This window comes from Heterocephalus glaber, unplaced genomic scaffold (genome assembly GCF_053883595.1).
Source record: "Heterocephalus glaber isolate CG9 unplaced genomic scaffold, H.glaber_assembly_v1.0 deba00001481, whole genome shotgun sequence".
Lineage (NCBI taxonomy): Eukaryota > Metazoa > Chordata > Mammalia > Rodentia > Bathyergidae > Heterocephalus > Heterocephalus glaber.
This window is the reverse complement of record NW_028258317.1, coordinates 48,527,525-48,553,011: the sequence shown is the minus strand read 5'-3', so window position 1 is coordinate 48,553,011 and position 25,487 is coordinate 48,527,525. Positions and strand designations below refer to the sequence as shown.

The window sequence follows — 25,487 nt, the reverse complement described above, 5'->3', positions numbered from 1 at the left end:
AGCAAATAAATACATGAAAAAATGTTCAACATCACTGGTCATTCGAGAGATGCAAATGAAAACGACGCTGAGATTCCACCTCACTCCAGAAAGAATGGCTGCTATCATGAAATCAACCAATTACAAATGCTGGTGGGGCTGTGGGGAAAGAGGAACCCTGCTCCACTGCTGGTGGGAGTGTAGACTGGTGCAACCACTGTGGAAATCAGTATGGAGATACCTCAAAGAACTAGGACTGGAAGTCCCATTTGACCCCACTATTCCACTGCTGGGGATCTTCCCCAAAGAATGAAAAGAATCATACCACAGTGATATATGTGCGCCCATGTTCATAGCAGCACAGTTTGTAATAGCTAAAACTTGGAAACAGCCCAGATGCCCATCAACTGGAGACTGGATAAAGAAAATGTGGGTTTTTTAATAAAATGGAGTACTACTCAGCCATAAAAAATGAGAAATTAGAGACATTTATAGCTAAGTGGATGCACATTGAGGAGATACTCTTAAGTGAAATAAATAGGACACACATGAATAAATACCAAATAGTTTCTCTGGTGTGAGAAACTGAAAGTGTAAATAAGGACTAAAGGTATAATACGTAATATGAAATAGGAAAAGGGGCAAAGGGGAAGGAAGTGGGAGGGCTAGGGGAAAGGACAGAAGGGAATGGGATTAATATGAGAAAATGGAAAAATAGGAACAAAATCTTTGTAAATAGGGAGGAATGGAGGGGTTGAAGAGAGGGCTGGGCAAGGGTGAAAAATAAAATCCAAGAGAGACTATGTAAAGGTGCATATTTCCAATGATGAATGTCATTATATTGTATACCTAAAATGTACCAATGATTAGAAAGAATAATCGATAATGTAAAATAGGAAGAAAAGGTCCAAATGGTTAGGGGTAGTGGGAGGGGCAGGGGAAAGGAAAGAAGGGAAAGGAAAAATGCTGAGAAATGGAAAAAATGGAAATAAAGTCTTTGTAAATAGGGAAGGGTGGAGGGTGTGAAGGGAGGGCTAGGAATGGGGAAAAAATAAGAACCAAGATGCATTATGTAAAGGTACAATTCCCAATGAGAAATGTAATTGTGTTGTATACCTACAATGTACCAATAAAAGAATTTAATAAATAAAATTCTATCTCCCTGCTTCTTATTACCTATCTTTTGGGTTTGTTTGGTTTTTGGTACTGGGGATTGAACTCGGGACCTTGCGTTTTCAAGGGAGGAGGCGAAACCACTGAGCTAAATCCCCAGCTCCCTATTACCTATCTTTTATTTTGCTCTTTAATTATTTATTCTTTGGGTTTCTTTTATGAGAAAAAACCTGTATATTTAGGCTTGTGTGTCTGATTTGTCTCACTTAACATATGGTCTTAAGGTGCATTTATTTTCCCACAAATGACTCAAATTATCCTTAATAGCAGAGCATTACTTCATTGTAAATAAATACTACATATTTTTTATCCATTCACCTGTTAATGGACACATAGGCTGCTTTTAAGATTTAACTAATTATTTCTAAGATAACTAATGAAATGTTAGTCTTTCAATATGAAGTATTCCTCCATTCTAAAGAGTGGGACTCATACGTTAATGTGTATGTGAACTTTTATTTTTAATAGGTATTAATAGAAAGTATTTGAAGAAGCTGTTAGCCATCCAGAGGGCTAATCTACCTTTTGCCACTTTGATATGTTACTGACAATGAAACTATTTTTCATATTTTTATTATGGTATGTTTTATCACATCAAATGAGACATGGCATCCCTGTCTAGTTCCTGGTTCAAGTGAAATGCTATAGTATATCATATGTTTGTTGGCTGTTTCTTTTACTATTTTGTGAATTTACTACTCATCTTTTTTACTTACAATTCAATATTGTCTTGGAGTTATGAGCAAATTCAAAAGACAAAAAATAATCTGTGCACACATTAAAAGGAAAGATCAAATTCTCTTGACTTATTATATTTCCAGAAACCCTAGATACTCTAGTTTAAAAAAGAAAAATTACTAGAGTAGCTAATATAATTTAATAAGATTGCTTAATGTAAGATAAATACACAAAGATCAATAACTTTTCTCTTTATTGGCAATGAGCACCTAGAAATGGAAATGTGGGTAATATTTTGTTTATAACTGCAAACAAAGTATTTCAGGAGAAATTTAACAAGGTAGGCTTAGTACTTTTATAAATAAATCTTTAAAATCTGAGTCATAAAACAAGATCTGATTGACTAGGAAAACAAACTCTTCTGGATAATTCCTCTATATTTATAGCTGGTTAAAAATAAGAAGGAAGGAATGGGTTTGGTGTATTTGGAGAATAATTCAGAAGACAGATGAGCTGGCACTTGTGTTCAGTCATTCAGCAAATACTTACTGGCTTCCTACTAAGTCCCAAGCTCTAAGGCTACCTTCTAGTAATAGTATAGACCTATCTATGTTCTTGTGGAAGTTCTAGTAATTGAATAGTAATGGAAGACAAGGTTTTATAAAATCATAAAACATGAGAGTTGTGTAAGAGACCTTGAGGGTCACCTATATTCATGCCCTTACTTGACAGATGTGGAAAAAGAGATTCAGAAAAAAGATGTGATTTGTTGAAATTCACACAGCTAGTAACTAACAAAGAATTCAGTTCTCTTGATTTCTTCAACATACTGTTCTGTCTCTAAGGTTATAATTTGAAGGATTTGTACTATATTACTCTTTTGTACTGCCCAATTAAGTACTCAGATTTTTACAGCACAATTATGACACTTGGTAAGAGGCAAGAAACAAGTCATAGTCATGGTGTCTATACTCTTAATTTTTTGTTATACAGTAAAAAAGATACATAGAAAGAAGAGAATGGAAAGCAGCTATTCAAAATATATAAATCTCGACATAGATCTACCCAGGTAAAAATCCCTATTATATACCACTGAGTGAATAATTACAGAATGTTACATTTATCATCAACCTATATAAAAATTACAAATGTATAAATACATGTGAAACCATGCACTAAACTAAACTCAAAATGGATCAAAGATCTAAATATTTAAACAGAGACACTAAACCTGCTGGAAGATAGGTTAGGTAAAACTCTTGAATACATTGGCATGGGAAAATACTTTATAAACAAAACCTCGGTCACATGGGAACTATCACAAATAATCAACAACTGGGTTGTCATCCTAGTAAAAAGTTTTTGCACAGCAAGAGAAACCACTAACAGAATGAAGAGACACCCACAATGCGGGAAAAAAAATTTTACCAGCTGTTCCTCAGACAAAAGACTAGTATCTAGAATATATAAAGAACTCAAAGAAATCAGATTCCCCCAAATTTAAAAGCCCAATCCAAAAATGGGCATCTGAAATGAACAGACATTTCTCTGATGAAGTAGAGATAACAAATAAACATATGAAAAAATGTTTAACATTACTGGTTATTCAAAAGATGCAAATTAAAACAACACTGAGATTCCATCTCACTCCAGAAAGAATGGCTGCTATCAAGAAATCAACCAATAACAAATGCTGGCCGGGCTGTGGGGAAAAAGGAACACTTCTCCACTGTTGGTGGGAGTGTAAACTCATGCAACCACTGTGGAAATCAGTGTGGAGATTTCTCAAAAAACTAAAACTAGAGGTTCCATTTGGCCCAGCTATTCCCCTTCTTGGTATCTCCCCAAAAGAATTAAAAGCATCATACCATAACAATATATGTACACCCATGTTTATAGCAGCACAGTCCCTGACTCACAAGTCCAAGGTCCTGAGTTTGATCCCTGGTACCAAAAAAAAAAAAAAAAACCCAAATATAGCAGCACAGTTTGTAATAGCTGAATCTTGGAAACAGCCCAAAGGCCCATCAACTGGTGACTGGATAAAGAAAATGTGGATTTTTTTTTTATTAAATGGAGTACTACTCAGCCATAAAGAATGAGAAACTAGAGACTTCTATAGCTAAATGGATGCACCTTGAGACCACACTCTTAAGTGAAAAAAATAGGACACATATGTGTAAATACCAAATAGTTTGTCTGGTGTGAGAAACTGAAAGTGTAATGAGGACCAAAATGTATAATATATATTGTGAAACAGAAAGAAAATATTCAAAGGGGAAGGGGAACTGGGACAGGGGAGAAAAGAAAGAAAGAAACAGAACCAAAGTCTTTCTAAATATGGAGGGGTGGACGGTTTGAGGGGAGGGAAGGGGAATGGGAAAAAAAAATAAGAACTAAGATATATCATGTACAGGTACAAATTCCCAATGATGGATGTCATCATATTGTGTACCTAAAAGGTACCAATAAACTTAATGAATGAATATGTGTGAAATTGCATGTTCATGCATATGCTTGTGTTTGTAGATGCATACAGTAATATATACAGTAAGATCAAAGAACAGCATGAATGTTTAACATTAAAATAAATTATTACAGTAAAAGGCACATTACTATTAATTATTCCACTATTCTTGGCACTTTCTGAAACAGTTTTGAAAGTCCTTTTTTGTAAGTATCTTTTTGTAAGTATCTTTTTTTTTAATCTTTATGGACGCTGCTTCAATGTCCTGAACTGATTCAAAATGTTTATTTTTCATGGTCATTTTTACTTTAAGGAAGAGCCAGAAATCACACAGTGCCAGATCTCACAAATAAGGAGGATGAGGACACACAGAAATGTTTTTATGAGCCTACTTTTCTGTTGGATGGCACTTGTTAACAGCCTTGACCAAATTTTTGATCGCACCCCTTAAGATGCAAAAATGAACTTCAGAGCTACTTCAGAAAGTGGCAAGAAGGATCAGTGTGGCTGAAGCATGAGGGAGTATTTTGAGGAGGATGAATGGCAATATATTCTTTACTGAAACATTTTAAAAATTTAAATATTCACTGTATTTAATGAGAGAGAGAAAGAGATTTTAAGACTTGATATGGACAGGTTGAGGATACAGCACGGTAGTGGAACAATTGCCCAGCATATGTGATGCCCTGGGTATGATCCCAGCACCAAAAGAAAAAACATATTTGAGTTGGAGTTTATTTGCTTCTTTGTACATTTTCTATTTTTAATATTTAAAGATTTCTCAGGCATCTTTATTAAGGCAATAAAATTTGAAAAGTGAATTGTCCCGAGTAACTCTGTGTATCAGGAGCATGAATGGGTTGCAACAAAGGTTCATATCAGAACATGGACATTAGATACAGAGATCACTGCAGGGCCTACTCATCTAGCAAAAGGAATGAGAGAAATAATCTGTATTTGTATCAAATAATGCACCTTTCTAAAGTTTTCAATTGTTCCAGGCTTTATCTAAGTTCACACAAGCAATTCAAAGTTTATATTTACACAAGATAACAGATAAACTAAGCTGGCAGAGAGGTGCCCACTCCAAACATCTAGAGCACCAACCATATTATAATACTGGAAGTATACTGCAAAGTATAATAATCACCTTCCTGAAATTGCTTGTAGCTAAACCCAGCCAATGAGAACGAAAAGAAGTTGCCAGGTGAGGCTTCCTTCTAAAATATCCTCTTCAAAGTACACTGTTGTCCCTTGCCCACTTTTCTGAGTCTTTACCTTTTCTCATAGCCTGGAACACAGACTCAATCCCTGGAGGCACAAAAGTTATCTTTCTGTCATAGAGAAAAAGCTATGAACTGAATATAGCAAAGTTGTAGGAGACTGGATTCTGGATGGCTGCCTCCACAGCTTCTCTGGACTCCCAATCTTTGGGAATCTTGTCATACAAAGAAAAAATGGCTACATGTCGTAGCATCTATTTAGCATTCTTTTAGTTACATGCAACTAAATGAAATGCTAAAGGATACATGAAATAAACCTCCTTAAATTGAATTTAGTCATACATTATCAGCAGCTAAAATTGAGCATTGCCAAATTAGTTTTAGAAAAAAAAATCAAGGGTGAAATTAGGAGTGTAAGGAAGACCATGGCCTTTCTTGAAAGGATAAGTTACTTATTAATCAGAAGGCCTAGAGCAGCACTCAGCTCAGGGTTACAGGCAGATAGTTGCTATGTCAATTACAATCATTTCTATTTTATAAACCCTTTGTGGCAATGTTTTATCTGGTTCAAATTTGAGCTTCAGTCCAGAATACTGACTTTTCCCTGAAACCAGTCACACTGCTTTACAATTTAATCTGCATCAATATAAGAACAATACAACCACAAATATATTTATTTAAAATTACTTCTGCTTTTCAGTAAGTGCAACTCCCTCACAGACATTCATTGCCTAAGGTCTAACTCTTCTGCTCTGACTTTCTGAGCAGACCATGCAATGTGTGGAGAAAATCTTTTAAAAAGCTACACAAAATCTATTTATCTACACTACATAGTTTTGCTCTGACTGATAAATTCTGACTTGTACAAAAAATAATTCTGGAATAAAGCTACATAGGTAATCTGTGTAATATAATTGAGTCATCATTAATCATTTGTAATCCTTTCCCTTCATCACTTTTACTAATTCTTGAAAGATTTTCAGAGAATGGTTCTGTTTCAGTGTTCTTCGTGTACCATCTGTTCAAGCACATTCCTTATATTCTTACTAGGTTTTCACAGTTGCCACTTTTAGAATCCACAAATCCTCAGGAGCCTCGTCTGGCTTCCATCACCCTACTCCACAGGGTGCCTTGTCATCATGGCAATGCCGACATCAGAGCAGATGTTCCTTATTCCCTGGCATATTTCCATTCCTTGGTAGAATTTTTCAATGCAAATTTAGAGGTGGGAAAAAAACTTGTTTAGGTGGAAGCATTGTCTGTAACTGATTTCTTTCTGTAGCAAATGTAGTGCTCAGTAGCCTCATTTCCACCCTTCTGGAAGGTGGGTCAAGGGCACTGCTTTGCTCAGAGGACAGGAGTAGAAATAGAGCCCAGCAGAGCCCAGGAGAGAAGAGTGGAATTCCAAAGGTAGTTATGCACAAAGTAGTGTCAAATTATAAAAGGCTTAACTCCTTAAAGGTCAGTGGGGACTGCTCCTCAACAGAAAATGAGCAAGGACCTGGTTTGGACAGAAGAAAACATATTGTTTTTTAAAGTATGTAACATACAATTGTGATTACAAACACAGCATAAAATGTAGGACACAGCCAGGCTTGATGGCACTTGCCTGTAATCCCAGCTACCTCCTGAGGAAGGAGGATTACAAATTCAAGGCCAGGCTGGGTAACTTAGTGAGACACTGTCCCCAAAAACTAAAAAGGACTTAGTGCTAACTCACCTGTCTATGGGACTTCAGGCAAGTCACCTCATCTATATGACATCACAGTTTCCTTATCTATAAAGTGAGTGGTGGAACTAGAAAACCTCAGGGTCTCTTCTGGCTTGAGAGTAGCCAAGTGCCTTATTGATAATACTTACTTTATAATGAATCCGCTTTCATTCATTTCCACAATGGCATAACAAATGCTGAGACCCATTACATCTACTGAGAAAAAAAGACTCATATTGAAAGTTTGTCCCTGTAAATTAGGAGGAATAATAAATGAAAATCAGAAATCAAAGAAAACCCTTTCTAAGTAAGGGGCACATTATCAGAGGCCACATATTCTGCCACTGAAGTCTGGAGGAGCAGGAGGCAACCACAGGCAGGCAGATGATTCCCAGATCCTGGAACCAGCTTTGCCAGCCACTCAAGTGGCATCAGTCTTACCCACATCAGGTTCTTCAGCTTTAAAAGAGAGAATTAAAGTGAATGAATGAGTTCTGGAAAAGTGGGTACAGCCTCCAAATTGAAGCTTGATGACATCAGTAAGAAGCATGTTTAGTTACACCCTTCTCTTCCCTGATCATTTACTTCCTGTTCTCCAAACTCACAGACAACTTTAATTTGGTTTGCAAGAATTTCAATTCACAAAGACACTTTGCAATCAATTGCTGCTCCCATTCATTCTACATTTCACCTATGGTGAGACAGGCACATTGGAAAAGGAGCTGAACAAATAATTGAATTACTGGAAACATTTTATGAGATTTAACAAAGACTTTTGGGGATAGAAAACAAAGTAAAACCAACCTAGTCCTTTTTACTTTATTGAAAGTTAAGTAGGTAATTGGTTTCACAATTTCTTTGTTTTGGCTTAGCTATTAACTATCCAGATGTTCATCTCAAATTCATACTTTACAATTATATCTTAGTCATTTACTGAAGGGACTTCAAAAGCCTTAAATAAACTCTAGCTTCCCAAGTAAATGTCAAGCCAGCCTGCCCTCACTCCCTCCCTACTTCCTACCCTCCTTACTTGCCTCCTCTCTTTACTTTTAGAACTAGCTCTGAGGAAATTTACTGTCACAATTACTTTTATCATCGCTGAGATAAAATACTTGACTCTCACAAGTTGGAAGAGGAAAGGTTTATTTTGACTCACAATTTGTAGAGAATTCAGTCCACAGTAAGCTGGCTCCAAGGCAGGGTGGCATGGCAGAGGGGTGTCACAGAGGAGAAACAGTTCATGGCTGGCAGAAGGCAGCAAAGTAGCAGCAGCAGCAGCCTCCCTTTCCCTTCATCTCATCCAGGCTACAAGCCTTTTGGGTGGTGCCTGCCACACCCAGGGTGGGCCTTTCTATTATCCACACCTAGAGTAATGCTATGCCAATCAGTGGACTAATCTAGTTATTACACTTTCAATCCATATTCACACACCATAATCCACAATCACACTCCCTAGATCCAGACACTTCCAAAAAGCCCCACCTATGAGAGCAAGAGGCTTGAGGGGGACAGCTAGATAAAAGCTATAACATGTATAAAAGCATTTGTTTTCAGCAACCTTGTTATTCCTACCATTCAGTGTCTCTCTTTCAAATACTACACTCTACCCAAGTGTATCAGTTAGCTTTCCATTTCTGTAACAAAATATCTGTAATGCTCAGTGCATAAAGAGGAAAAGTTTATCTTGGCTCACAGTTTGGGAGGTTTAGAACAGTTAGAAAAACCTACTGGCTTTGAGCCTGTTGTGAGACACCATATCACAGTGGGAAATGTGTAATAGAACAAAGCCATTGACTTCCTGGCCAAAACAGAGAAAGGCAGAAACCAGTGTTGCACAATATCCTTCAAGGACACCCCCACAACCTATTGACTGGAAGGTCTCCCACTAAGGCCCAGTTTTTAAAGTTTCCACCATCTCACAATAGCACCAAGCTGGGAGGAAAGCCTTCAACACACAGACTTTGGGAAGGTATGTAAGATCTACACTATAGCACCAAGCTACACTGAATCTTCTCTGAAATGGCTCCATTTCCAAACCTGTCCCCTGACTACTCAGGCTTCTCAATCTTTTTGTCCTACTAACATCATCTTTCCCCTTTAGTCTTGGAAGTAGTAGGCTGGTTTCTCCTGGCAAATTCATTTCAGGAAGAGGTTAATGTTCAGGGTTCCTTAAAAGTGATGAACCCAGAGACATATGTAATTCTTATCACATAATGCTCATATGGTAGCCACTAGCTGAATGTGGCTGTTTAATTTTAATTACTATTAACACAGAAAGTTCTACTCAGTGCTGCCTTAACAAAGAAATTTATTGTAACAGCGGATTGTGAATGAAACCATTATTTCTACGAGAAACTCTACCTGTGCTAAAAATGAATATACTTAAGCACTGTAGGTGTACAATCAGGATTTGGGTCAGGAGGGACTGGATGAGGGAAACATGACTGTTCTCTATTATATACCAGGGTGTGGGCAGAGGTAGCCAAATAGAAATAAAATGGAGAGGCATTCTCTTTTCATATTAGCAGGGAATATTTCAGTAACCCACTTTACAGATGAGCAGAGACTAAAGAGACTAATTTGTCCAAAATTTTATATCTAGAATGTAAAATCAAGTCTGTTTGTATTACAGGATTCTGTTTACTATGCCATGCTACTGGTAAATTTGTCACAAAAGAAAAGCAGATAGGACTAGCAGCCATAGTTCTTCAAAACATACTAGTTTTCCTCCAAAGCAATGCTCAAAGCAGTGTCAATGTAGATCAATATATATTTATTAATTTTTAAATTTTGAGACAACTGTAGTTTCACATTCAGCTATAAGAAACAGAGCTATCTTGTGTGCCATTAAATATATTGGGGGGGGGGTTGGTACCAGGGATCGAACTCGGGACCTTGCACTTTCAAGGCAGGCAGCAGAACCACTGAGCTAAATCCCCGGCCCAACCATTAAATATTTTTAAATCTACTATATTCTAGATACTTCCTTGGTCCTGGAGCCACAGAGACAAGATTGTCCTTACACTTAAGGATGCTAACAGGGCCGTGCAAAGTGGCACATGCTTATAAGTTCACCATTTTGGGAGTCTGAGTAGGAAGATTGAAATTTCAAGTCCCACCTGGGGAACTTAGCAAGACCCTCTCTCAAAAGAAAAAATTTTAAAAGGGCTGGAAATACAGCCCAATGTGAAAGCCTCAAGTTCAATACCTAATACTGGGGTGAAAGAACCTAATGGGGAACACAAAAATGCATCATTAGAGTTGGTTAAAGCAAAAATGTAATACTATTTTTACCAATCATTTAGCAAATAAAAATAAAGTACTGTAATGACATTCTAGCTAAGCAACTATAAAATAGACACTTAACTTCTCTCTGCCACAGTTTTCTGGTCCATAAAGTGGGAGTAACCAATAGCACCATATATTATAGGGTTGGTGTAACTATTAACCTGGTGCAGTATCTGAGCATTTTAGTTATTATTAATATTGTATTATCATTAGCATTCTCTTGTCCATTCCAAAATTGCTCTTATGCAACTTTCACATAGGAAAGAGTTTAGTTACTCTAGGGCTGGGGATTTAGCTCAGTGGTTCCGCTGCCTGCCTTACAAGCTCAAGGTCCCGAGCTCAATCCTGGTACCAAAATAAATAAATAAAGTTTAAAAATAAAGAGTTTAGTCACTCTTTGTTAAAATAAATATCTCACGTTGTAGGCTAGTGGTACATACTATCTTAAATAAGAACACTGAGAAGGGACAGCCAGTCCACCTTGGAGAAATAGGGAAATCTCAGAAAAGGATCACTCAAAGGAAGACGTCTTCTGAACTGACTTTCAAAGACTAAGGATTCAAGGAGAAGAATTCAAGGTAAATGAAATATTAAACAAAAATCCAAAGCAAGGTGTCCACACTGGTCACTGGGGTGTGAGTCACTTAAGTGTGATATATCAAGGCCACAGTACTCAGTCTACTGCACATTGTGGTGTTGTGCTCAGATTGGAGATATCTTATAAACATTATCGAAATTGTGTTATTTTTAAGTGCAGTGACCCTGAGAGTGTTGAAAGTTTAGGTAAGAAGTAGCATATCATTTCAGTGAAAAGAGAAGTAATTAAAAATATAAAAATGGTGATACTTTTTATGATAATTGGTCCTGAAGAGAAAAAATAAATGTATGCAACATGTGAAAATTATGATGATGATACTCAGCACAAAACAAAAAAAGTTGGAAACAGGAAAAAGGTGAAGTACATGTCTGGAGAAACAGTATTCATATTGTATGCTGACAGGAGAGCACTAGAGGTACATTTAGGAACTAAAAGGCTGAGCCTGGTAAGAAGCTTTATCATAAGCCTGTGAGTCTGAGGCCCTATTGCAAGCTAAACCACATCAGTGAATATTATACTAGAGGGTGTGGACCCCACCCTTACAGTTACCTGCCACAATAACTTTGAAATGGAATTGAAACTGAACTACCTGATATATCTAATGGCAGAGAGAGCACTACTAATCAGCGAGGAAAAGGTAGCTTATTCAATTAATGGGTTGGAATATCAGGATACAAACTTGGAAAACAAAGTTGGGTCCCTACTTCACTCTTCACAGCACATTTTTTCCTGATGAATCATTTTTTTAAAATTTGAAAAATAAAACTTTAAGAAACATTTTAAAAATAAAAGTGATACAGATCTTGCTAATATGACATAGCACCTAGAAGTAATAAAATTAAAATTTTACATGGGATAATCTCATCAAAGGAAAAGCTTAGAAAAAATATTTTCAATCTATATTGTAGGTGAAAAATCTGTTTGCATACTTTATTAAGCTCTCCTATGAAGTGATAGGAAAAATACCAACAGCTGAATGAAAAATATGAACAAAATGTATGAACATCAGTCCCCAGAAAAATCAATGCAATAGCTCTAAAAATATTCACATTCTTAAGAAAACTACAACTTAAAATTAACCTACATGCTATTTTCACCTATAAAGTTGGTAGAGTTGAAAAAGTGTGAAAATACATTCCCATTCATTGATGGAGAGTTGTAAATTAGTAAAACTTTTATGGAAGGAAATTTGACACTGTCAATCAAAATTCCAAATACATGGTCCTTGACCTAGTAATTCTTTCACACTTTATCATTCATACACCTTTAACGTGTTTCAAGTAATATATGTATAAAGTTACTCACTGCTCCATTGTTCATAAGAGCAAAGATAGAAACCTTGATTATCTATCACAATCTATTTTCAAAACAAGACAAATATTTATGTTCAGATATAAAAACACCGCTAAGACAGAGTTAAGTGGAGAAAAGCTAAGTATATAGCATTCTGCGATCTGTGAATAAGAGCTAGTCAGGGATGATGGATGGAGATGGGTAGATTTTCACTTGCATATGTTTAAAATATTCCTGGAAGCTTAGCCAGAAAGCAGTCTGCCTTGGAAACACACCTGATGCCTGGAGGTCAGGTATGGTAGAGAGATAAACTTTCTCTTGTAATGTGTCTTTGTATCTTTGATTTTTTTGTCATGAACATATATTAGCTATTTAAAAGAATTGAATCAAAGTCTATGCCCTACTCAAAACGTTCTTTGCTTCCTCTCTGCTACATTCGCTTATTTCACCTGCTCTTTTGCTGTCCTTGAACATTTATATCACCAATAAAGCCGTGGGCTCCTTCAGGGCCACCGCTACATCTCTATCACATTGGCATTTCCAGCGTTGGTACAGCGGTCTCAATCCTAAAAAGTCATTTTTTAATGTGATGTTTTTTAAGGATGATGAAAATCCTTTTCTTGGAAGGAAGTCTGGCCATAAACAAGGCCCTAAAAACCTTTTCGGACCAATCCTGGGATTCTACCTTGAAATATGTCTTTTAAGAGAAAGAAAGGAGAGACAGAATGAAGCTGAAACTGACTTAAAGAACTGACTGGACTCCAGAACAATGATGCTGGTGAGAATCCCGTGGAAAAAAAGTGACTATGTAAATGCACGGGAAGGAGATGGTTTAAGACGTTGTAGGATTTAAGCAAAAAGTCACACTTGGAGAGAAACTAACGAGCCATCAAGTCCCCATTCTGCTGTTGTCATCCCTGTTTAATGTGTGTGTGTGGGGGGGGGTTACCTAGGGCAGGAGCTGCAATCTCAGTCATTAAGCCCCAAGACACAGGCATATGCTGTAGCTAATTCAGTTGATTTTATCTCAGCACACATTCCCTAAGCACTTCCTAGGGGCAAGGTTAGCATTTTTATTAGCAATAATCTCTGCCTCCTCATGATTACCTAGAGATTTAAGACCACATAATCATCCTCTGTCAGACAGGGGGGTAGGGCAGAGGGAACAAGCTAAGAGGCCTCAAATCCCTCCTAACACTTCTTCCCTGTCAGCAAGGTTAGTCAGCAGTGCTCTGCTGGCTGTGCTCAGACCAGCAGCCTGGGCTGGATAGGGGCTTGGAAGGCTAGGCCTGGGCCCTTGGGACGGCTGATGCAGGCTGATGTTTCTGAGACGGCGTAAGGGCCAGTGAGCAGACTAGGGACCCTGCAACCGCCAGCAGAGTCAAGCAAGCAGTCCACCTTCTGCCTTCATGCTGAAGCAAAGCAACGAGAGGAGACGGTCTTGGAGCTACAGGCGCTGGAGCATTCCCGAGTGTGAGGACGAGTCGCCCACAGGGAGCGGCCCACACGAAAGCAGCCTCTGCTCCACGCGAGCTCGGTCTGGCTCCCAGGCCAGCATCACACCGTGGATGGAGGGCAGCTATAACTACTACATCAAACAGGACGAGGATGGGGAAGAGGAGGAGGACCAAGAGGAGGACCAAGAGGAGGAAGAGCAGAAGGACGACGACCTCACCAAGGAGGACAAGAAGCCAGAGCAGGTCTCCACGACCCAGCCGGAGGAGGGCGGCACTGATACCGCAGCCCAGGTGTCCACGCTGAACGTGAACGTGGGCGGCCACAGCTACCAGCTGGACTACTGCGAGCTGGCCAGCTACCCCAAGACGCGCCTGGGCCGCCTGGCCACCTCCACCAGCCGCAGCCGCCAGCTGGGCCTGTGTGATGACTATGAGGCCCAGACCGACGAGTACTTCTTCGACCGCGACCCGGCCGTGTTCCAGCTCATCTACAACTTCTACACGTCGGGGGTGCTACTGGTGTGCGAGGAGTTGTGCCCGCGCAGCTTCCTGGAGGAGCTGGGCTACTGGGGCGTGCGGCTCAAGTACACCCGCCGCTGCTGCCGCATCTGCTTCGAGGAGCGACGCGACGAGCTCAGCGAGCAGCTCAAGATCCAGCGCGAGCTGCGCGCCCAGGCGCAGGCCGAGGAGGCCGAGGAACTCTTCCGCGACATGCGCTTCTGCGGCCCGCAGCGCCGCCGCCTCTGGAACCTCATGGAGAAGCCCTTCTCCTCAGTGGCCGCCAAGGCCATGGGGGTGGCCTCCAACCTCTTCGTGCTCGTCTCCGTGGTGGCGCTGGCGCTCAACACGGTGGAGGAGATGCAGCACCAGGCGGAGCAGGGGACGGGTGGCAACCCGCAGCCCATCCTGGAGCACGTGGAGATGCTGTGCATGTCCTTCTTCACCCTGGAGTTCCTGCTGCGCCTCTTCTCCACACCCGACCTGCGACGCTTCGCACGCAGCGCCCTCAACTTGGTGGACCTGGTGGCCATCCTGCCGCTCTACCTGCAGCTGCTGCTCGAGTGCTTCACTAGCGAGGACCAAGGGCATGGCAAGGGCTCACCGCGCGGGCACGACCTGGGGACGGTGGGCCGCGTGGGCAAGGTGGGCCAGGTGCTGCGCATCATGCGCCTCATGCGCATCTTCCGTATCCTCAAGCTGGCGCGCCACTCCACCGGGCTGCGCGCCTTCGGCTTCACGCTGCGCCAGTGCTACCAGCAGGTGGGCTGCCTACTGCTCTTCATCACCATGGGCATCTTTGCCTTCTCTGCCGCCGTCTACTCCGTGGAGCACGACGTGCCTGGCACCAACTTCACCAGCATCCTCCAAGCCTGGTGGTGGGCAGCAGTGAGTACCGCGGCTCCGGCCTTCCTCATCCTCCACCTCATCCCAGCAGAAGCTCTGCTTCTCCCTCCCCTCGGTCCTTTGCCTTCAGCCGCATCTTGTGGTCCCTCGCCTCCCTCGCAGAACACTGCTTCCTCCACCCCAGCACTGCCTTCAGCCAACGAAATGGGGCTCGAGGTTGAGGAGGTGGGAAGACAGAGATACTGTAGCTTAACAAGTAACGAATATTGACTCGGTCCTAAGAGTCCTCAAATCCAAATGTAGTCTTTAAAATGCTCCACGGGCAGGTTTTAAGGTGGATTTACTACTCACGGATGTGAACTGCTTCTTCACCATCATTGTTCATAACCACTTAAGTAAAATATTTTTAAAATTAAAAAAAAAAAACATGGAACACACAGTGTCTTAAATGGTTTATAAATCTTACTTAAGCGTCACATCCGGGTGAGGTGGTTATCACCACTTTTTTTCAACAAAGGACAAATAGGAAGTAGCTTTCATTTTTGAAGGAAGCTGTAGATTTAAGCAGAGGAGGGTGAGATTTGGCTGAACAATGTTGACCTGAACTGAAATCCCACTGCCTCTGCTTATAGTTAAAACCAAATGAAGAAAGAAGCATCTTAAACTGAAACTAGTCCTAACTTCTCTAACGCTCTTTCACAGCCAGATAAGATTGTCTCATTTTGTAGCAAAAGGAAATGTGGTACAAGAGTTGTAGTTTATACACACAGCTAACAGTGGCAGAGCCAAGATTAAAATGCAGATCTACCCAACTCCAAATCCATGCCCTTTTCACTTCAGCACTGTCTCTTTCAAGCTTTGGTTCTTTCCCATGCCTTGCCTAGTTTGTACATTTACTTTATTAGTTACTTTGTTCTCTTTGTATTTGCCTTTTCATAATAATTGATGCCATTTACTTAAATACAGATATTTCTGGTATGCTAGCCATATCCCTGCAAATAAATGCTAACAAGATCTTCTCAGATCAATGAATAAACAGGCACACATGGGAAAGAATTAGATGTGTTCTCTTATTTTTAAAAAGCAGACTGTAATGTCTTTCAAGACATTAAGCAAACATAAAAAGAATGCATCACCACTGGTTATGTTAGAACCCACAGTCTGGTGTGAAATTCTGCAAAGCAAACCAACCCAGGGCTACTAGCAGCATAGTATAGCATGATGGACGATTGAAAGCACCAGGTTCTCATCTCAGATCCGCCAGTAATTAACTGTGGCTCTGAGTATGTGTAAAACCACACTCCCCCATCCCTGCCCTCCATTTCTGCATCTCTAAAAGAGGAGATCAGACAAGCAGAGCTCTACAGGTCAATGAGTGTTCCCTTGAAAGCAGAGACCTCGTATGTACCCCAGGATTTGTGAGCTTTCTTCAGTGCAGGATGACATTGGGCTCTTCTGAATGAGCTAGCTGAGTGGTGCTCTTCTGATCATATTCCAAGCGATGAAAGGTCATCCCCATAGCAGATAAACCATGAGTACAGATGGAGCTCATGGAAGATGATTTGTCCCCAGAAAATGACATTTACTTTGGAGATGACTAAACCAGGAAGGCAAAAAACCAAATCCAAATGTTGATGATATAATAAAAAATTCAAATTTTCATTCATCCAAATATCCTAAAGGGCTAGGCTGTGTAGGCATTGGACCTAGAGAACTTTTTCATATTAGTTTTAACCCACAATATATTTTTAACCTTTTATATATTAGTATAGACCTCTGTATTAGAATTGCATTATTAATTTTGAATTTTTATTTTTAAAGTATTTCCTGAAGTGATCTACTTAAGTTAATGAACTGTGTAATATGCAGTGAAATTTAAGACTTTCAGACTCTTCCCTATTTATGTTAACTGAAATAATTTTACTATAGAACAATATTTTCTATAAACTTAACAACTGAATGGTATTCAACTTTTGTTGTAATCTATAAAATTGTGAAGAGGTGTTTTGTTGTTTTGGTGCCATTATCCTGACAGTATTTTCACAGACCAAATTTTGCACATTTCAATTTTCCCATTTTCCAAACTTGCCCCTTACTAATGACTTTTGTTCATTTGATTCTGGGATTTATACTGGTATAAATCATAATGAATTAGATTATTGATAACTTGTATTATTTTCTAAGTGAATCTATGAACACAATAGGAGTCATTTCTCTTACATATTCTATGACAGCTGTGTTCCCCAGAACTGATATTATTAATCAGTGTGCTTCTGACTGCCTTGCATGGTATACTGGGGATTATTCTTAGCAAGGAGGGAAGAAGACCATGAAGGTGATATAGACAAAATGTCTTAGTGCTTATATGTAGATGCAAAGTAATAGGATATAGAATATTAGACAAATTTCTCATATAACCCAAAAAATCCTTCCATCTTATTCAAGCTTCTGAGCACCTCCAATGTGCCAACTACTATTTAAGTACTAAGGATACAAAATGATAGAAAAAAAGGTAAAGATCTTTCCATCATGGAGCTTATACCATAGTGGAGAAAGACAGATACTAAATAATTTCAGATACTGGTATGTCTTGTGTATGATAATAGCATTCTGATTTGGACGGTAGAACCTCTTTGATGGTATAGTCAGAGAAGCCCTCTTGGGGAACGTGACATTGAGATAAAATTTCAATTATGAGAACAAACTCACCTGAATAGCCATGACTAAATACAGATTAGCATCTGAGAAGTGGAATCCTAAAAATAACTCTGGATCCAGAGGTCTCCGTGTGTTCTCTTGATTATACATCCCCTAATTAAAAAATCTTGAACATGAACCCAGCATAAATGTATATTTATTTATAAATAATTTATAAGCTATTTATTGCCACAGTAGCAGTGTATCAAAAACTACCCCAAAGCTCAGTGGCTTGAAACATCAAGCAATCATTTATTACATGAGTATAAAAGTGAACAGTTTAGTCTCAAGTGGAAGGTTCTTCCCATTTGCTATCACTCATTCTCATGTCTGATGTTCAGGTGGATGACAAACAGAATAAGGGGAGGCGAAGTGTCCCTCACCTTCCAGCAGGCACATGTCTGTGGCGGTGGCAAAGGGGAAGAGGCACAGTCCAGGCCCAATCGCTAAAGCATTATGCTGCTTCTGCTCATATCTGTTCAACCCATTGCAAGTCACATGGCTACACTCAGTTAAGGGATGGGGGAGGTTAGCCACCTATGATAGGAAAAGCACTGTGGAATTAAATGGCAAACAGCTCAACTTCAGGAAGATACAAAAAATTAAGTCCAACAATACAGTCACTTTACTGTGGTACTATGTCATTGCTCAAATACATTGTACTCATCAGAAAACATATACTCACAAACTGACGATTTCAAAATGAAATAAAGAAAAACCTGACTGCTATTCTTCTTGCCCTACTCTAGAGCGATTTCCCTTGTAGAATCTTTACCCCACGTGAGACACAGATTCTTTAATCCATTCTATATATTTTTGTACTTTTTGAATAACCTAAATCTGACTTGCTTGTAATAATCTTCCCTCTTTCTATGCAAGGATCCCTCCTCTGTAACTCTACTCAGGGTTTTAAGAGGAAACAGTCGGTTTCATTATTGTGAAGTCTCCAACCCAAAACAACCCAAAACAAATTCCTCATGGACCTTTTTACCTGCAAATAACCATGCATTGGGATGTGAGAAAGAATCATCTTATTCATCTGTCAGAGGTTAATTGTAAGCCCTAATATAATAGGAAACATGCAAGACACTAGAATCTAGTACATCTGCAATAAATAGCAGTTACAGTATCTGACTAGTTGATATTCTTTATCACATGGAAGCAATAACCTTTGCTTCCAGATTCTTTTTGAGGGGATTGAAACAGAAGTGATTCTTTCTCTACTGGAGGAAGAGAGACTACGAAAGATACAAAAGGGTCAGCTGTTCTCTCATGGGAGAGCTTCTGTGTATGCAGATCAATAGGCCATGCCTGGAGCAGCTCCAGCCATTTGGGAGCTCCCAGGGTTGTGTGGGAGTGGGGAATGCATGGTATAACTCAACAAGAACAATTAGCTGTAACCATTGGCCTCCTGTGTGGGTGTTTTTAAGTAGAAAAGGACAATGGGACTGCCAACAAGCCATTTACTTCGGAGCCTTCCAGAACAAGTTAAAGTTGTAGAAACCAAACAGGAAACTGGCATGAACTCATTACTTCAAAAACTCTCCAAAAAGAATATTTATCTCAAGCTGAGATGCCAGGTAATTGTGCCCCAGAGACCTTGCTCACATCTCTGTTTTCCTAAGGTAGGTTATCATTCCCTTGCAAATAGTTGCCACAAGATCACTGAAATTTATTTTTATTGATTGGTTAGTTGGAAGAGATCCATTTGGAAGGTGAATTAGTCAGGTTACAGTAATGAAAACACAAAGTAAGGTGGGTTTTTGAAATGGAGAAATAGATACATAGGTACTGAAAGTATGAAAGAGCAAAAATAGCAGCAACAGGCCATAGCTATTGGCTTTACTGGGGAGAAGGTTATGTTACCAGAACTTTGGAGTACAGAGTAGGGGGTTGCTACATATAGTCTGCCAAAAAAAAATGGAAAAGATAAACTTGTATAACTATTCTAATACTAAATTTATTGGGACACAATGAGATTAATACAAGTTACCTTTGGCTTTTACAATTCCAGAGGTGCTCAAAGTGGTGGCCACTAGCTTCCAGACATTTACTAGTACTATTAACTGCTGCTTGGGTAACCTTGGTCATTGAGATCGCTGCACATGCATTTTCAATTTCTTCTCTAAGGGCCAGCAGCGTAGTGGGTTTTCTGCAATATCCGACCTCCTCTGTGGTCCCCCATACGAAGGTAACACCATCGTTGGAAAAAGCATCATACAATCTTTCTTTCCCTGAGGTGCGTATACATTTTTTTTGGCAGACTCATAAAGAAGCAACCATGAATTTGCTGCTAGGAGTGCTGAAAAATATTTAAGCCATAGCTATATGCTGTTATGGAATGATGATAAAAACCAGAAACAGCAATTGAGACCCTTATGTCCTCATCCCACCATCAAAGTCTCCCAAACGTGCATCTCCTTCTCAGAACATAATCGGAAGACAGCAGATAAGGGAATCAGGAAAAGGTAGTCTGCAGTCTCCCAGCTGCAGAATTACAGAATTATGTCAGCTTGGAATGAGAGACAGCAGGTAACGCCTGGCACAGAAGGTATTAAAGTAACCCTAGTTCTTTCAGAAATAGCACAGGAGTTATAAATGGGGAAAGACTTGTAAGTGAACACTTATGACTTATTTTGTCCGGATTTTGGAATGGTCTCCTTTTAGGTCTTTAAAGTATGCTTTCCCTATTGTCCAATATGACTTCATAGGAACCTGACAGAGCTTATGGGACAGGGAGAGGGACCAACTAAGCAGGGAATGCAGGGGACATCACTGTTGCGTGACCTTCTGTGACTAGATTTAGATCCATTTGTTGCACTTGTTGTTTTATTGTAGCTTGTCCTACCCTCTTCCTCACTGTACCACTTAAAGACTTATACAGGTTAGAACAATAATACATGGATGAGAATTGTTCTCTTCAAGGTGGTCACCTATGACCTAATTCTTACAATGCTTTGCTAATCAAAACGTTCTTTGAATTCCACTGAGGAATGACCTTTGAGCCTGTGACATGTCCATCTTTTTCTTTGTAATGGTTCTAAGTATTTACCTTTTTGAGGTTACACTCAGTATTGCAAAGTAGTCAAAATACACTTGAATTTAAGATTAGTACCTACACTTACCCCTCAAGGTGGGTATGACCATTTGCATCAAGGTCTTGCCAGTGAATCTTTTGTGCAAATTACAGTTCAAAAGAGGATTCCAAAAATATTTTTTGCAAAAACAGTAGCAAGAATAAGTACAGATGTTCCTCATTTAACAACCTACCTGTTTTACGATTGCTTGGACTTACAACCAAGGTATGCTATCTGGACTTATAACCTGTATTTGGACTTAACAGGTATGTGAGTGGCTATAATTTTTACTGATTGTACTGTACAGTACACCACTGTAGTTTTATGTTCTGTTATACATTGCAGTACTGCATGGAAGCCATGCAAATAAAAGCAAAGTCATCATGTTGAATTTCCTTTGACCATTTCTTTGTCCTGAATATTGCAATGTACAAATAGTACTATACACAATTCCTCATTTAGTGACCAGTTCATTTTAAGGACCTAGTTGCAGGAACTGAACTCAGTCGTTAATCGAGGAACACCAGTACAGCCTTTGAAACTGACTCCTTTGAAAGGTAACGTGCATTGAGGCTTATAATAATTTTAGGCAAAAGTCATTCTTTACAACCTCCAATTCTTTGGGAAAGCTAGAAGGTGTATTGATTATCCAAAAATTACTTTTATTCCCTGGGATAATACTTCCTAGATTTATAGATTACTGGGTGCCAAGACGTTATCCATGCATTATTCCTTATGGAAGAACTAAACATCCTTCGTTGGATGAGAAACCCAAATATGGTCATTCTAAGGTTTCAGAGGAAAATTTGATGCCTGTCCTCACAATGTTTGGCAGGTCAGGATTTGCTGATTAGTGGGGGAGTTGCTGGGGAAAGGTCACATTCTGGCTTTTGAGACCCAAAGCTAAGGAAAATATGTTAAGTTGCCAGCAAAATGGTAATTTTCCAGTTTATAAAGTGACTGAGCCAGGAAGTTTTTCTGGATACTAAGATGGACTGCAGATATTTTGGTCACATTTCCAAGCACCACTCCTGCTAATGTGAGAACTAACTCTGTGAGGTCGCTTGGGTCAGATGGGGCCTTCAATATTTAATGCCTGTCTAGGGAGAAATACTTTGGCCTACAAAACGTGGAGAAAAAGTTCCATGAAACCAAGGAAATCTAAGTTCCTTCAAGAGCCAAGGAGCAAGAAAGAGATCATTTACTGAATTAAATTATCCACAGACAACACATAAATTAACTGCACATTTTGAGCAAGTTCACGGAGACCAATCATACACAGCCTCCTAACATAAGAGATCTTTTCTCTAAACTTAGAGATCCAAGATATGCAAAAACATGTAGGCCATATTATGTGCATCAAATATTTAAGCCAATTCCCTTTACTTTTGACTTTTCAAAGTTCAAGCAGCCTATGTTGTGCTCATGAGCACACACACGAAGAAGTTGGGGTTAGAGGTAAAACAAAGCCACCATGGGGGTTAGGCAAAAGTTTAAAATAATTGCTTTGTGTTATTTTCCTTCTGCCCTTCCTCCCATCCTCTACTTCCTGGACCCTTTCATGGCTGGTTTCCTGCAAAGCCTCTTTCCCTTGGACTTTGTCAGATGTTTCAGTTTCAAAACTGCCCTTCTTGCCACTCACCTCTACTTCCAAACTTCTAAGCCTTTTGCTGGGAACAGCAGCTGACCAGACGGTTATATGAGGTATGAGTGACAATGTTCATGACAGATGAAAGTCATTGCTCAGCTCACACACCTGGACAGAGATCTGACTCAGGTTCTTTGACTACTGGAGTGCCCAGTGACAACACACACATGCATGCAGGCATTGAGATTCTTCATCGCCTCTCATCACCCTTATGCCTAGAAGTTGGGAGAAGGAGATTCTCTACCAGAGCCCCCAGGCACCCCCTTCCCAGTCAAAGAGCATTTAGCAGAAGTCAGGGAGGAGCCTGTTTCCACAGCCTGTGCATCTAATAACCATAAAATACACAAAGTTCTTTGTAAATGTTGGGTTTTACCTCCCTTCAGCTGCCACCAGCTTTAAGAGAGGGGTCTACTGCATTTGCTTACAGATGTATGCACTAACATTATTGCTCACACACACTATGCCAGGCTCTCCTTCAATTCCTGTATCGATCTCATTGGGTAGGTACTATTCTCCCCACATGTCAAAAGAAATAGAGCCAGAAAGAATTTAGATGACATGCCCAATTCACTCAACTGGGAAGTAGATTCAGACACAGGAAGTCCAATGTGGTGCCTGTTCCCTTAACCTCTTTTCCATCATCCCACCTCCTCCACACTTGCTTGTATTCTCTCACTGTGGGCAAAGGTACCCACTCTCTTAGCATGTCTTTCATCATCGACAGTGCAGTGAGGCCTGATGTCTCTCCTGAGCCACATCTTTCCCTTTTTATGGGCTGGATGGAGCTGTGGTTCTTATCACTGCCTCCAGAATTGCCCAGCTGACTCATTTCTCCATTTCATTCTAATCAATCAACTAGACTTGTACATTCAAACTAATCCTTACATCATCAAAACAAAACAAGTTTATATTTCTAAGCTAAAAGCTACCTTAGTATGGTCAACAGGATGACTTTGTATGATTATTGCCATCTGCTGGAAAGTTGTGACAATGATGCACAAATCCATGGAGCAATGAGCACCCCCTAGAGTTGTGCAAAATATTTACAGTGTAAACAACAGCCTTGCTTAGAGACTTCAAGTAACTTACCCAGTACCTGAAGACCAAAGAAAGCATATGAGGCATTAAAAAAAAAAGTTCCCAGGGGATTTTTTTCCATAATTTTCTCTGGCTACAGTAACTGATAACTAGTTCCATGAGTATCTGCATTTCCAGAAGTTTGTTGACCTAAGTTTCTAATTAGAGGAATTTAAAGCACTATGACAAGAATAATGATACGATTTTCATGAAGAGTGACCATATTTTGGAAGACTTCACTGGCCACAAAGTCCCTTCATACAATAGTGAGAGTGAATTTCTCCAAACATTGGCAATTAAAGCACCTTCATGTAAAAGACTACAGTTGAAGTGTTAACAATTGTCTTCCTTTTAAAGATGAAAGGAGGAAAATGGAAGAGCTTAATGCCTTGTACGTGTCTGGTACTATGTTGAGTGCTTTATATATATTTTTAAATTTAGTCTGCACTAGAATCCTGAGAGTTAGCTGGCGTCCTTTTCTTTGAGATGAAGAAACCAAGGCTTCAAGAATCTGAATGTTTTGTCCTTGGCCTCTCAGCTCAGAAGGGTCAGACTCTGGCCTGAAATCTTGGACTCACAGGGTCTAGGCCCCAGCCCTTCCTAGTACACACATGATCTGGGTCAGCCCTAGGAGGCCCTAACACTAGCCCTAACTTGGAGTCAGGGGAGTTAGGGAAACAAAGACCAATATTTACTGAGCACATTTTATACCAGGAACTCAACATATGTTTTCTTAACTACTCTTTAGAACAACCCTTTATAGTAGCTATTATTTTCCCCATCTTGTATGTAAGAACAGTTATGAGTTATAGTCAGGATTTAAGCCAGTCTTTCAGCTGCACAGCTTGTATTCTTTCCACAACACAGTACCTGCAGGCAGGCTTTCTTGTTCCTCCTTGGGGCAACTGTTACACTTCCCCCACCTGTCACCCCATGCATCTGCAGAAAGACAGAGGACCCTTCCCTGCCCGCTTCTCTCCTTGTCTCCTCCCTCACGGTACTAATAATCCCATCCTGCTTTGCTCCCTAGGTGAGCATCTCCACGGTGGGCTATGGAGACATGTACCCGGAAACACACCTAGGCAGGCTTTTTGCCTTCCTCTGCATTGCTTTTGGGATTATTCTCAATGGGATGCCAATTTCCATCCTCTACAACAAGTTCTCTGATTACTACAGCAAGCTCAAAGCTTATGAGTACACAGCCATACGCAGAGAGAGGGGAAAAGTGAACTTCATGCAGAGAGCCAGAAAGAAGATGGTTGAGTGTTTGGCTAGAAGCAATATTCAGCCCATCCCAACCGAAGAGAACTAATACTTCAAAGGACACTTGGCTGGTAGATCCCCTGAACTTCAAGGCTTCATTGCTTCTGCTCCTCCTCCTCCTTCACAATTGGCCCCAAAAGGACATGAAGCAGACATACACCAAAGACATTCAGTTCACAGATCTCTACGTCTAAAAATGCTCATTTTGGTCCAAACTCAAAATGTTTCATATTGCTTTTTAACTATATTTCATGTGAGATTTTCACCAATGATACCAATATTGAAGACAGCTTGAAAAAGAGCAATATCTTGGATTTCTCTGTTAGCTTCTTCTGGCATCTAGCTCAATATATATTTTTGAACTTGAGTTGACTTGAGAAGATTTTCCTTAGTTTACAGAAAAGTCTTAATTTTTCCAAAGAGATGGAGTGTTACAGCAACAGCTACATGAGCTTTGGAGTCAGGTCATCCTCACAGTCAGAATCCCAGATCTACCAACCATATGGTTTGAGGC

General features: G+C 39.9%; 2 protein-coding genes across 2 annotated transcripts in view; one reads left to right on the top strand and one right to left on the bottom strand.

Moving 5' to 3' along the window:
- Positions 1 to 398: 398 nt before the first annotated feature.
- Pum3 (pumilio RNA binding family member 3) overlaps positions 399 to 25,487 on the bottom strand; it is a 142,999-nt gene continuing 117,910 nt past the window's right edge. Inside the window, exon 21 of the transcript XR_015440098.1 lies at positions 399 to 8,595. The gene's annotated coding sequence lies outside the window, so the exon portion shown is untranslated. The remainder of the gene's footprint in view (positions 8,596 to 25,487) is intronic.
- Kcnv2 (potassium voltage-gated channel modifier subfamily V member 2) lies at positions 13,678 to 25,145 on the top strand. Its single transcript, XM_004838453.3, has 2 exons — positions 13,678 to 15,253; positions 24,741 to 25,145. The coding sequence occupies exons 1-2, from the start codon at positions 13,820 to 13,822 to the stop codon at positions 25,020 to 25,022; spliced, it is 1,716 nt and encodes a 571-aa protein (XP_004838510.2). The 5' UTR covers positions 13,678 to 13,819; the 3' UTR covers positions 25,023 to 25,145.

Excerpts from the sequence above, each read along its gene's own strand:
- Kcnv2 (XM_004838453.3), top strand. The coding sequence starts at position 13,820 with ATGCTGAAGCAAAGCAACGAGAGGAGACGGTCTTGGAGCTACAGGCGC. Across the intron at positions 15,254-24,740 it reads AAGCCTGGTGGTGGGCAGCA|GTGAGCATCTCCACGGTGGG; the intron begins GTGAGTACCGCG and ends TTTGCTCCCTAG.